At 39.4% G+C, this 14,741-nt stretch overlaps 1 protein-coding gene across 5 annotated transcripts; it reads left to right on the top strand.

Moving 5' to 3' along the window:
- Positions 1 to 4,797: 4,797 nt before the first annotated feature.
- Positions 4,798 to 10,407, top strand: LOC115206328 (ras-related protein Rab-34). 5 transcript variants are annotated; one of them, XM_029773133.1, is made up of 11 exons: positions 5,227 to 5,468; positions 5,916 to 6,019; positions 6,990 to 7,081; positions 7,221 to 7,286; positions 7,485 to 7,586; positions 7,677 to 7,741; positions 7,876 to 7,927; positions 8,037 to 8,118; positions 8,519 to 8,609; positions 8,774 to 8,881; positions 9,809 to 10,407. In XM_029773133.1, exons 2-11 carry the CDS (start codon positions 5,945 to 5,947, stop codon positions 9,874 to 9,876), a joined length of 801 nt encoding a protein of 266 aa, XP_029628993.1. In that variant the 5' UTR covers positions 5,227 to 5,468; positions 5,916 to 5,944; the 3' UTR covers positions 9,877 to 10,407. The 5 variants fall into 5 exon arrangements, 2 of the variants coding, with proteins under 2 accessions (XP_029628993.1, XP_029628992.1); XM_029773132.1 differs by having other exon boundaries at positions 7,218 to 7,286; XR_003880776.1 differs by lacking the exons at positions 5,227 to 5,468; positions 9,809 to 10,407 and adding exons at positions 4,798 to 5,010; positions 5,168 to 5,220 and having other exon boundaries at positions 7,218 to 7,286; positions 8,037 to 8,609; positions 8,774 to 8,838.
- The last annotated feature ends 4,334 nt before the right edge of the window (positions 10,408 to 14,741 follow it).

Raw genomic sequence — 14,741 nt, 5'->3', positions numbered from 1 at the left:
TGAACGTGGTACCTTCAGGCGTTTGGAAATTGCTCCCAAGGATGAACCAGACTTGTGGAGGTCTACAAATCTTTTTCTGAGGTCTTGGCTGATTTCTTTTGATTTTCCCATAATGTCAAGTAAAGAGGCACTGAGTTTGAAGGTAGGCCTTGAAATACATCCACAGGTACACCTCCAATTGACTCAAATGATGTCAATTAGCCTATCAGAAGCTTCTAAAGCCATGACATAATTTTCTGGAATTTTCCAAGCTGTTTAAAAGCACAGTCAACTTAGTGTATGTAAACTTCTGAACCACTGGAATTGTGATACAGTGAATTATAAGTGAAATAATCTGTCTGTAAACAATTGTTGAAAAATGACTTATGTCATGCACAAAGTAGATGTCCTAACTGACTATAGTTTGTTAACAAGACATTTATGGAGTGGTTGAAAAACGAGTTTTAATGACTCCAACCTAAGTGTATGTAAACTTCCGACTTCAACTGTAGCTGCACTGTTACATGGAAAAAGTTATAAACTACTGAAAACACTACATAGATTTGAATTTAGTTCAACTCGTAATTTAACTACTGAAAACACCACATTGATTTGAATTTAGTTGAACTCGTAATTTAACTACTGAAAACACTACATAGATTTGAATTTAGTTCAACTACCACCAAGCTGTTGCAAAATGTAGTTAAATTACTACATGTACACTAAACAAAAATGTAAACACAACATGTGTTGCTCCCATGTTTCATGAGCTGAAATAAAAGATCCCAGAAATGTTCCATACAAACAAAAAGCTTATTTCTCTCATTTTGTGCACAAATTTGTTTACATCCCTGTTAACAAGCATTTCTCCTTTGCCAAGATAATCCATCCAGCTAACAGGTGTGGCCTATCAAGAAGCTGATTAAACAGCATGATCATTACACAGGTGCACCTTGTGCTGGGGACAATAAAAGGCCACTCTAAAATGTGCAGTTTTGTCACAAAAAACAATGCCACAGATGTCTCAAGTTTTCAGGGAGCGTGCAATTGGCATGCTGACTGCAGGAATGTCCACCAGGGCTGTTGCCAGAGAATATAATGTGCATTTCTCTACCATAAGCCACCTCCAACTTTGTTTTAGAGAATTTGGCAGTATGTCCAGCCAGCCTCACAACCGCAGACCACATGTACGGCGTTGTGTGGGCGAGTGGTTTGCTAATGTCAATGTGGTGAACAGAGTGCCCCAAGGTGCCGGTGCGGTTAAGGTATGGGCAGGCATAAGCTACAGACAACAAACACAATTACATTTTATCAATGGCAATTTGAATGCACAGAAATACTGTGACGAGATCCAGAATACCATTGACATGCCTTTTTTTAAGGTATGCATTGAACGGATGTGGGTGGGGCAATGTCTACATAAGGGGGCAAATTAAAAACACTCACAAAAGCTCTGATGAAGGCCTTGAAGCTGATACGTAAGGCTTAATAAAGAGCAGTGATACTAGCAAGAGCAGTGTACGGGTTTCTTCTTTTTTCTCTCATGTTATTCAATTGTTACCATGCACCTGCAACAAAGATAACTCAAATGTGCGAGTGCCTTTTGAATTTTGAAGGTATCTGTAATTTATTTCTTTCAATTGACTGATTTCTTTATACGAACTGTAACTCAGTAAAATCTTTGAAATTGTTGCATCTAGCATTTATATTTTTGTTCAGTATAGTTAGTTCACTACTCTCAAACACTGTATAGATGTGACACTGGGCTGGCTGGACTGAATTTTATTTTACCTTTATTTAACTAGGCAAGTCAGTTAAGAACAAATTCTTGAATTTGTCCACATCTTGAATGATGTGGACAGAAATATATGTAGAACAACTGTGTACAATAAATGGTCAGTGCCTTGTTTTGTTGTTTTTGGGCCTCATGAGTGGCGCAGCGGTCTAAGGAACTGCATCTCAGTGCTAGAGGTGTCACTACAGACCCTGGTTCGATTCCAGGCTGTATCACAACCGGACGTGATTGGGAGTCCCATAGGGTGGCGCACATTTGGCCCAGCTTCGTCCGGGTTAGGGTTTAGCCAGGGTAGGCCATCTTTGTAAATAAGAATTTGTTCTTAACTGACTCGCCTAATTAAATAAAGGTTAAATAAATACAATTTAAAAACATTTTTTGAAGAGCTATATGGGCTTTTGGCAAATAGTAAAAATAATAAAAACATTGCAGAATACAACCAAACAGATATTGAAATGTAATGGTATGCCGTGAACATTTACAGAACATGCCTTATGGTTACTTACTGTAAAAAGTCTAATATAGCTTAAGATATAATCAATTAGAAAGAAATTGAGTGACTCGAAGATGACATCTCTGATTTTAATTGTTTATTTTATGTGCCTTATTAAAGCTTTGTAAAAGCCATTGTTTTTTTAATGCAACTTCATGATCTGTTAAACAAATAAAGACAATTTGTTAAGGAAGGAATACATTGCCTAACTGTTTTGAATTATAGTCCCATTCATAAAGATAAAATATTTCATGGATCTATGCTGCCCTCTAGAGCTGTTTTGTATGAACTAAAGCAGGAGTTCTTAAACTTTTTCAACCTGGAACCCAAATGAGAAATTCTGTGTTTTCCTGGGACCCAAGTTTAAGAAAATATGCAACTATACATTAATATCGGTACATTTCATTGCCCGTATGCCTAAAACAAATGCAATATGGTCAAAAACAAACAACAATGATATTAAATATCCATATAAATAGCTATTAATGTTTATTTTCCTCCATTAAAAACACATATCTGTCTAGGTTGGAACTGTTGCTGTTAAAATAAAATAAATCATTTTCATTCTGAACTGGAATAAATGGATTGATCACATCACACAGAACACTCAGTTTTTGATAGTGCAACCCTAAGTAACAGTTCAGATGAAATATGTTCAGGCCTACTGTACGTGTTACTGTATAAATTATTGTTGAAAGAAAGTCTAGGTTGGAACTATTGCTGTTAAAATACAATACATATTTTTTATTCTGAACTGGAATAAACTGATTGATCACATCACACAGATGTAGACCAGAAAACACACACACAGTCCTAATGAGAGCATGTCTATTCTGGGCTCTGTTTTTGACAGTGCAACACTGAGGTTATGCTCAGCCTTGAAACTGTTTCTGTACTTATTTTTTAAATATGTCGAAGTTGAGAACCCTAACTCGCATATGTACAGTTAAAGTCGGAAGTTTACATACACCTTAGACAAATACATTTAAACTCAGTTTTTCATAATTCCTGACATTTAATCCTAGTAAAAATTCTCTGTTTTAGGTCAGTTAGGATCACCACTTTATTTTAAGAATGTGAAATGTCAGAATAATAGTAGAGAAGGATTTATTTCAGCTTTCACTTTTTTCATCACATTCCCAGAAGTTTACATACACTCAATTAGTATTTGGTTACCTTTAAATTGTTTAATTTGGGTCAAACGTTTCAGGTCGCCTTCCACAAGCTTCCCACAATAAGTTGGGTGAAGTTTGGCCCATTCCTCCTGACAGAGCTGGTGTAACTGAGTCAGGTTTATAGGCCTCCTTGCTCGCACACACTTTTTCAGTTCCGCCCACACATTTTCTATGGGATTGAGGTCAGGGCTTTGAGATGGCCACTAAAAATACCTTGACTCTGTTGTCCTTAAGCCATTTTTCCACAACTTTGGAAGTATGCTTGGGGTCATTGTCCATTTGGAAGACCCATTTGCGACCAAGATTTAACTAAAACGAGTTTTAATGACTCCAACCTAAGTGTATGTAAACTTCCGACTTCAACTGTATGTGGTGCCAAACTGGCCCAGAACATATACTGCTTTCTCAGTCAGGCAGGAGCCTGCTTCCTGCTGTAGATGAGCAACCCAGAACTGTGTGTTTGCCTCAAAAGCATCTTGCTTCAATCAGTTAATTCCAGTTAAGAATAACAATTATTATTGTATTTTAACAGCAACAGTTCCAACCTAGAGTAGTTTTCAACAATAATTTATACTGTAAGATGTACATTTTTCATCTTCATCTGTACCGTTACTAGGGTTACGCTATCAGTAGCTAGCTTGCTTTGGCGAATGTTGGCTATTAGCTGTGTACAAGGCCAGCTGATTGTTTGAAAGAGAAACTCACATTTACAACTATGAGAGTTAGTTAGTTAGTGCTCCCCTTATTTCTGCTTATCATCACCTGTTATAAAATGACAGCGATGGCTTACTAGCTAACTTACTTTTCCACTGTCGAAGCACTGTTTCCTGAAGCATTATGCCGTTTTGAAATAACTCCCAGAGTTTACCATCATACTGTGGATGTTTGGTCAAGACGTGTCGTTTTATCAATTTGTTCGTTAAGAGACTCATTACTAAGCCCTTCCACACACAAAACACATTGTGGGCGCTCTTCGTTATACGTTTGTATGAAAGAGAGAGAAATCCATCGCTGTATATGCGTTTCATAACAAATGAGCTCAGTAAGTCAGAACTTGTAGCTAGCATGAGTCCATTTGATGACAGCAGCGAGTGATGACGAGTGGGAATGACAAGTCGATGGCAGACAGCGCATCATCTGCTGCTGAACCATAGCGCTGCATCTTGTGTGTCGCGGAGTGATCTTCAAGAAAACGGCAGAAAAATATCCGGTAAACCGCACAAAGACCGCTGCTTAAACAGAGAGCGCAGATGCACTTGGCTAAATCAATTCCAGTAATTAATGAAATAATTATACATTTACTCTCACTCGTCCGCGACCCACTTTAAGAAAGGCTGAACTAAAGAGTTTATGAATGCTGGTGCAAATGCAAGACGAATATACCAAAACTAAATGTACTGTATTTTGCAAGATTTGGAGTTAAAACCGTGCCTAATTGTAATTTTACATTGGCTACTACTGGTAAGACACCCGTTACACCTCCCTGTATCCACGAGACAGGAAGTGTCGACGAGCATGGAATATAGAAAAAGTGGCAAAGCAACGTAGGTCTACAGTAAATATCAAAGGTCAGAAAACCTAGCGTTCTATCATCGGAATATGGTGCCAATGACTATAATGTTTGATTGTAGCCTACCTGATTCTGTATAAAAAACAATGTTGGCAAAAAAAAAAAATAATAATGCATGTTTGTGCTACACTGTGTCCAATGATATCTGCCGCCAGGGGGACTCGACCCGCGCTGAACATACTTCCCAAATTCCAACGAGAACCTTGAGGTGAGTCAGAGTCAGTGGTCCGCCTAAAAAACAAAATCATTTGCAGACTACTTTTTTCCCCACTCACTTCCGTAGATCGAGTCTATTTGGTGTAAACAAATACGGTGAGTGTTTTTGGAAAGATTGGGGTTAATTTATGTGAAATCCTCAAATCTAGAAACCAAACTAAAAGTCAAAGCATTGTTTTTATTGACTGAAAGACGGTTACTCCTCCGTGACGAAAGAACTCCATCCCGTCCCGTTACAAGGTATGTAGCTCCAGTGACATCCCAGCTTAGACTCTGTTCCAGTTAGCAGCTTTTTTATTTTGCCTTTGTAGACAAAACTTCGGTTTTGTTTAACCATCTAGGGAGGTCATGTTTCAATGTGTCCCCGTGTTTAGGTTCTTGAAGAACATGATTACAATTATAAAAAAGCAGCAAGACAATTTTTTACAATCTATTCTCGGTTCAATATGAATTAGCTATATTGTTGTAAACAGCTTCCAGTAAATATTTGTCTTTGTGCACAGAACAATAGGATTAAAATAGAGATTAGTGGATCATCTCCAGAATGTAGGAGTTACTGGCTACTGACTCATAGGCTAATCATGTAGTGGCTTGTCATACCACGTGGCATAGGCTACTCTTTCTCGTAATTGTCATGTTAATAAAATCTAAATCTCTCTCTCCCCTTATTTGTTTTTTACCCTGTAGGTCTCTTTGATCACTGTTATCTTGGCCTAATGTCTGTCCGAGGGCCATCCATGAGTGTGCTGCCTCCTGTTCGAAGGGACCGCATCATTGCCCAGCTTCCTCAGGTAAGCATCTTACATGCTAGCAGTCAAACAATAATTTGAATGTGTTAACCTTGTCTGAGCTTGTAAAGCCACCGGTAACACTTTACTTGACACTCAGCGTCATAACACGTATGTCATAACATGTCATAACATGTCATAACAGCTGACATAACTTGTCATAACCTGTAATAATATGGTCATAACACTATCATGACACATATTTAGACCCGTTGTGACATATTGTGTTATTTTAGGGCTGGTTATGACACCTACATAAGAGTGTCAAAACCTACCACACAAGGCAAACATTCCATTACACCATAGCCTATGTATCAACAGTATGTTTATGTTATATATGTTTTTTTGCAATTGACCATATTCAATTATCATTGTAATTGCGCACACGTTGATGTCAGACATGCACCTACCCCAATGCTCTGTTGCTGATGAGTGGGATGAATGCAGGAGCAGATTTCAGGAGCAAGACCCAACACCCACTTTTAGACTAATAACTGACATAAGGGCATGTACAGTACGTAATAGGCCTATCTTTCTTATATGATAATGATGGTCATAATACTTCTTGACAGTGTCATAAAGTGCATTTTCTACAAGTTATTTAAAATATTATGAAAAAAACATGACTGAAGAATTCATTACAACATCAACGAAACAAAGGATTTAAGAAACAAACTTTAAAACGAAAGGAAATGTCTTGGCATGGCAAAAACTAAATTGAATAAATGTGAGTTTTGACACTCTTATGTAGGTGTCATAACGAGCCATAAAATAATGCAACATATGTCACAACAGGTGTAAATATATGGGTCATGACAGTGTTATGACTATATTATGACAGGTTATGTCAGCTGTTATGACACATTATGACATGCTTATGGCCGTGTCATAATGTGCTATGACACTGGGTGTCAAGTAAAGTGTTACCAAGCCACCAATCTCATAAAGCTGTGTTCATTATGTTCTAATCTAGTTTTACAGTAAGAAGGCTGCTGTGCATACTAAAGATGAGTTCAACTCCAAAGTGAAGACTGCCTGCCAGGAGCAACGCACTGGCACAGTAGGGTGGGTAGGCCACAAAGCCTTTTCATGTTCAAGATATACAGGTAGTTCCCTTATGGCATTATGGGGATGAGGGTGGTATGTTGTGTCTCATTGGGATCTTTGATTGTCTCTCTGTCTGTGTCTCCTTCTCCTCCAGTAGGTTTAAAATTGCTAAGGTCATAGTGGTTGGTGACCTGGCTGTGGGAAAAACATGTCTGATTAATAGGTAAGCAAAGCTTGGATACTGCTGATGCGTAGTAGTTGATTGCAGTATGAGCCAACTGGGCAGTTTTGGTGAATCAATAACCGGATGGAATGCATGGCGTACAGCAAACTTGAATACCGTAGGTTGTATTTTTTCTAGGTTGTTTGTAAGTACAGATTGTCAGACAATTTTCCTAATATTTCACGCTTTTATCATTAGGTTTTGCAAGGATGCATTTGACAAGAACTACAAGGCGACCATTGGCGTTGACTTTGAGATGGAGCGGTTTGAAGTGTTGGGGGTGCCTTTCAGCTTACAGTTGTGAGTCTCTTTCTACTGGTGTGTTCTACAGTATTAATCCCCAGAGCTAACCTGTGTCCCTTCACTCACCAATATCTTTCTCCTCTATAGGTGGGACACTGCGGGGCAGGAGAGGTTCAAGTGTATTGCTTCCACATACTACAGGGGAGCTCAGAGTAAGGGGAGTTTCTCTTTTGAACAGTTTTTATGTTTCCATATCATTCATTATGACCTATAACATGTTGCCATGTTCTTTGGGACAGATGTGATGAGGTTTGAGTTTACTAATGAAGTTAATTTTGTTTTCCAGCTATTGTTATTGTGTTCGATGTAAATGATGTGGCATCTTTGGGCCATGCAAGGTAAAATACATTAGAATCACCTGACATGACTATGGATGTGCATTTCAGCTGCATGTGTGCTCTGTAAACTCTATTTAACATATCTGAATGTCGCTATGTTTATCCACAGGCAGTGGCTTGAAGATGCCTTGAAGGAGAATGATCCTACCAATGTCCAGCTTTTCCTGGTGGGCACAAAGAAAGACCTAAGTGTATGTGTTTACTCTTTTGATATACATTCTTCAGAGGCACAATTGATCCATTTTAGTCTCTCCATTTCAAGATCATACTTCATGATGAGGATACAACTTAGCCACTTCTTAACCACTGTTCCAGTATTCACCTCTGTTCCAGTGGTATGGTGTTGCTTTAGGGAAGGTCAAATATGGATTATTTGGATAAAGGCCAACGGCATCAAGTATCCACGTGTTATTAAACACCGTACCACAGGAATGCATTTTTCCAGAAGTCAAAGTTCAGACTATATACTGGATACTAAGATATTGAAAAAGCTTCTGTATAAAATGCATGGAGTACTGTATATTATTATTATATTGTATGTTTGTTTTCTATTGGGTTTGTATTTTCCTCTTCTCTATGCTATTTCCTCAGTCTCCTGCTCAGTACTTTCAGATTGAACAGGATGCCATCGAACTGGCTGAGGAAATCAAAGCAGAATATTGGGCCTTGTCATCATTGACTGGTGGGTGGGCTAATATATCATATCAATGTTGAGATTGGTAGCAATATGACAGGATGCAGCCTACTTGTTTATAAGGCGGTATTATCAATTATCATAAACTAATTGTTTAAACATCTGAGGAACAAATGTGACTTCATGTTTTTCTCCTCCTGTTTTTGTTGTAGGGGAAAATGTGAGGGAGTTTTTCTTTCGTATTGCATCATTGGCATTTGAGGCCAACGTTCTGGCAGAGCTAGAGAAGAGTGGATCAAGGCACATTGGGGACGTTATCAGTGAGTATACAGCTGTGCACTGTTAAAATATGGAAACAAGCGTTACAGTGCCTTGCAAAAGTATTCATCCCCCTTGGCGTTTTTCCTATTTTTTTGCATTACAACCTGTAATTTAAATAGATTTTTATTTGGATTTCATGTAATGGACATACACAAAATAGTCCAAATTGTGGGAAACTGGTCAGAATTAAAGGAATGATGGAGGGCGCTAAATACAGGGAAATTCTTGAGGGAAACCTGTTTCAGTCTTCCAGAGATTTGAGACTGGGACGGAGGTTCACCTTCAAGCAGGACAATGACCCTAAGCATACTGCTAAAGCAACACTCGAGTGATTTAAGGGGAAACATTTAAATGTATTGGAATGGCCTAGTCAAAGCCCAGACCTCAATCCAATTGAGAATCTGTGGTATGACTTAAAGATTGCTGTACACCAGCGAAACCCATCCAACTTGAAGGAGCTGGAGCAGTTTTGCCTTGAAGAATGGGCAAAAATCCCAGTGGGTAGAGGTGCCAAGCTTGTAGAGACATACCCAAGAGACTTGCAGCTGTAATTGCTGCAAAAGGTGGCTCTACAAAGTATTGACTTTGGTGAGGTGAAAAGTTATGCACGCTTAAGTTTTCTGTTTTTTTGTCTTATTTCTTGTTTGTTTCACAATAAAAAATATTTTGCGTCTTCAAAGTGGTAGGAATGTTGTGTAAATCAAATGATACAAACCCCCCAAAAATGTTAATTCCAAGTTGTAAGGCAACAAAATAGGAAAAATGCCAAGGGGGGTGAATACTTTTGCACGCCACTGTATGTAACATTAATAACATCACTTCTCTCGCCATGTTAACCCTGACTAGGTTACAGACAGGCCGTTGCATGAGTAACATAAGAAACACATAAGAGTCTTTTTTCATGCAAGTTTATTTGTTTGTTTCAGAAATTAACAGTAATTCAAACAACGTGTATGCAACATCAAAGAAGAAACAGTCAAACTGTTGTCAATGAAGACAAACACGTGACTACTACAGTAAAAAGGTACCAAAGCAAAAAGCATAATTTCCTCAGAAGAAAAACTGAGAACCACGGACCACTCCCAGACACATGGAATTTGCAGTGAGAGCTAGCAGACAGGACAGCGAGTTTTGCCTTCACAGGCATTTGATTTTCATTTCTGCTGGCCCGGAAAGAACAGCTCCTTGGTTAGATGTGGATTCCTGTGGTGCTTGGTTTATTTTTGCCTATCTACAGTTTCGGAATAGAGTTTCCTCTATGTCATTGCACTCCATACTGTACAATTCCAGTTTTTGAGTGTTGACAGATTATCGCGTTACTGCTTAAATGGCTATGGAGTATGGACAATCATGGATGTCTTCAAATTTTAAGACACCACCATTAGGCCTATTCGATTTTTTACAGTGTTGTTTTGTCTAGTGTTTGCATGCTATATGTTTTTTGCACAATTTGTAACAATAGCATACAGTGAGGGAAAAATGTATTTTATCCCCTGCTGATTTTGTACGTTTGCCCACTGACAAAGAAATTATTAGTCTATCATTTCAATGGTAGGTTTATTTGAACAGTGAGAGACAGAATAACAACAAAAAAATCCAGAAAAACACATGTCAAAAATGTTATAAAATGATTTGCATTTTAATGAGGGAAATAAGTATTTGACCCCTTTGCAAAACATGACTTAGTACTTGGTGGCAAAACCCTTGTTGGCAATCACAGAGGTCAGACGTTTCTTGTAGTTGTCCACCAGGTTTGCACACTTCTCAGGAGGGATTTTGTCCCACTCCTCTTTGCAGATCTTCTCCAAGTCATTAAGGTTTCGAGGCTGACGTTTGGCAACTCGGACCTTCAGCTCCCTCCACAGATTTTCTATGGGATTAAGGTCTGGAGACTGGCTAGGCCACTCCAGGACCTTAATATGCTTCTTCTTGAGCCACTCCTTTGTTGCCTTGGCCGTGTGTTTTGGGTCATTGTCATGCTGGAATACCCATCCACGACCCATTTACAATGCCCTGGCTGAGGGAAGGAGGTTCTCACCCAAGATTTGACGGTACATGGCCCCGTCCATCGTCCCTTTGATGCGGTGAATTTGTCCTGTCCCCTTAGCAGAAAAACACCCAAAGCATAATGTTTCCACCTCCATGTTTGACGGTGGGGATGGTGTTCTTGGGGTCATAGGCAGCATTCCTCCTCCTCCAAACACGGCGAGTTGAGTTGATGCCAAAGAGCTCCATTTTGGTCTCATCTGACCACACCACTTTCCCCCAGTTGTCCTCTGAATCATTCAGATGTTCATTGGCAAACTTCAGACGGGCATGTATATGTGCTTTCTTGAGCAGGGGGACCTTGCGGGCGCTGCAGGATTTCAGTCCTTCACGGCGTAGTGTGTTACTAATTGTTTTCTTGGTGACTATGGTCCCAGCTGCTTTGAGATCATTGACAAGATCCTCCCGTGTAGTTCTGGGCTGATTCCTCACCGTTCTCATGATCATTGCAACTCCACGAGGTGAGATCTTGCATGGAGCCCCAGGCCGAGGGAGATTGACAGTTCTTTTGTGTTTCTTCCATTTGCGAATAATCGCACCAACTGTTGTCACCTTCTCACCAAGCTGCTTGGCGGTGGTCTTGTAGCCCATTCCAGCCTTGTGTAGGTCTACAATCTTGTCCCTGACATCCTTGGAGAGCTCTTTGATCTTGGCCATGGTGGAGAGTTTGGTATCTGATTGATTGATTGCTTCTGTGGACAGGTGTCTTTTATACTGGTAACAAACTAAGATTAGGAGCACTCCCTTTAAGAGTGTGCTCCTAATCTCAGCTCGTAACCTGTATAAAAGACACCTGGGAGCCAGAAATCTTTCTGATTGAGAGGGGGTCAAATACTTATTTCCCTCATTAAAATGCAAATCAATTCATAACATTTTCGACATGCGTTTTTCTGGATTTTTTTGGTGTTATTCTGTCTCTCACTGTTCAAATAAACCTACCATTAAAATTATAGACTGATCATTTCTTTGTCAGTGGGCAAACGTACAAAATCAGCAGGGGATCAAATACTTTTCCCCCTCACTGTAGATGGAAACTCATGATTCCATCCTGGGAGGTTATATTATGCTAGCTAAGGAGTACGATTGCATTGCTTGGATAGTCCTATTTTTAACAGCACAGAGGCGTTCATACAGTATGAGAGATGTGTATTAGTCAGATGTACCTCGTCTAGGTTAGATAGAGACAATAATATAACTGCGAATTATTCATTTTGAATTATATGCGATATTTGAATGACTGATCTTATATTATCCCTCTAGTTGAATATCATAAGAGTGAAATGTGCATACATATGTCTAGTTATCCTTTTAGACAATAAAGATTATTTAAAAAAAAAATCTAATATGTTTAATTGCAGATGTAAGTTTTGACTCTATAAAGATATACTATATATCAAAAACTACTGCACATAGCTCAAAATATAGATAAGCTTTAAAATCACTGCTCTATATCAAATCAAACTGCTGTTTACTGGTAATTAGACTAATTCAAAGTTGTTATTATTAAAAGTTCTATGTAGGATGAGTCACTAATCTGTTATTCAATTATGTTTTATAACTGTTTGTCATATTAGCCAGGGCCTCTTAATATGAAACAATAATACATATAGTCGCTAGTGAAAGTCTACACACCCGTTGCACAATCTTCACATTTTGCTTCCTTAAAATTAATACAAAACATTTATTCAATTCAATATTTTTTCCTGTCAATCTACACAACCTACTCCACATTTTCAAAGTTATTTTTGTTGTTGTTTCTAAATGACTAAGAAATATAAAATTAGGATTTTTGTTGTTGTTGTATTTAACCTTTATTTAACTAGGAAAGTCAGTTAAGAACAAGTTCTTATTACGGGGGCTGGGATTAAATATATATTTTTTAAATAGGTATATATTATATGACAAAACACAGATCACAACAAGAGAGACAACACAACACTACATATAGAGAGACCTAAGACAATAAAATAGCTAGGTAGAAACACATGACAACACAGCATGGTAGAAACACAACATGACAACAACATGGTAGCAACACAACATGGCAGCAGCACAACATGGCAGCAGCACAAAACATGGTACAAACATTATTGGGCACAGACAACAGCACAAAGGGCAAGAAGGTAGAGACAACAATTCATCACGTAAAGCAGCCACAACTGTCAGTAAGAGTGTCCATGATTGAGTCTTTAAATGAAGAGATGGAGATAAAACTGTCCAGTTTCAGTGTTTGTTGCAGCTCGTTCCAGTCGCTAGCTGCAGCGAACTGAAAAGACGAGCGAACCAGGTATGTGTGTGCTTTGGGGACCTTTTGTAACATCTGCTTCCATCTCACACTCTCAAACACATAGATCCCCTGAATGCAGCTCACTCTCCAGATTCCAATCACCTGAATTCTGATCACCTGTTCACACACCTGTATGTCATTTACACACATTTACACACGTGTCATTTACACACAAGCGCCCTGCGCTTGAAACCAGCACTCTGTCTCCCATCTCATTACACCTTTATCAGAGTGTGATTGGCAGAATGGGTGTTGTATGTGGAGGATGTGGGCTGCAGTAGATATCACAGATAGGGGGAGTGAGGCCTAAGAGGGTTTTATAAATAAGCATCAACCAGTGGTCTTGCGACGGGTATACAGAGATGACCAGTTTACAGAGGAGTTTAGAGTGCAGTGATGTGTCCTATAAGGAGCATTGGTGGCAAATCTGTATTGATTGCATACTGTATTTTAATAAACTCCGCAAAAAAAGAAATGTCCTCTCACTCAACTGTTTTTTTCAGCAAACTTAACATGTGTAAATATTTGTTTGAACATAAGATTCAACAACTGAGACATAAACTCAACAAGTTCCACAGACATGTGACTAACAGAAATTGAATAATGTGTCCCTGAACAAAGGGGGGGTCAAAATCAAAAGTAACAGTCAGTATCTGGTGTGGCCACCAGCTGCATTAAGTACTGCAGTGCATCTCCTCCTAATGGACTGCACCAGATTTGCCAGTTCTTGCTGTGAGATGTTACCCACTCTTCTACCAAGGCACCTGCAAGTTCCTGGACATTTCTTGAGGGAATGGCCCTAGCCCTCACCCTCCGATCCAACAGGTCCCAGACGTGCTCAATGGGATTGAGATATGGGCTCTTTGCTGGCTATGGCAGAACACTGACATTCCAGTCTTGCAGGAAATGACACGCAGAATGAGCAGTATGGCTGATGGCATTGTCATGCTGGAGGGTCATGTCAGGATGAGCCTGCAGGAAGGGTACCAAATGAGGGAGGAGGATGTCTTCCCTGTAACGCACAGCGTTAAGATTGCCTGCAATGACAACAAGCTCAGTCCGATGATGCTGTGACACACCGCCCCAGACCATGACGGACCCTCCACCTCCAAATCGATCCCGCTCCAGAGTACAGGCCTCGGTGTAACGCTCATTCCTTCGACGATAAACGCGAATCCGACCATCACCCCTGGTGAGACAAAACTGCGACTCATCAGTGAAGAGCACTTTTTGCCAGTCCTGTCTGGTCCAGCAATGGTGGGTTTGTGCCTATGGGTGACATTGTTGCCAGTGATGTCTGGTGAGGACCTGCCTTACAACAGGCCTCAGTCTTAGCGACTGTTCCACAGGTTCATGTTCATTAATTGTTTATGGTTCATTGAACAAGCATGGGAAACAGTGTTTAAACTGTTTACAATGAAGATCTGTGAAGTTATTTGGATTTTTACGAAAGACATGGTCCTGAAAAGGGACGTTTTTTTGTTGTTGTTGGTGAGTTTACTTAATGGAAGCACCTTTGGCAGCTA

Source organism: Salmo trutta, chromosome 13 (genome assembly GCF_901001165.1).
Source record: "Salmo trutta chromosome 13, fSalTru1.1, whole genome shotgun sequence".
In the NCBI taxonomy this organism is placed as follows: domain Eukaryota; kingdom Metazoa; phylum Chordata; class Actinopteri; order Salmoniformes; family Salmonidae; genus Salmo; species Salmo trutta.
This window is presented reverse-complemented; position numbering and strand designations above follow the sequence as displayed.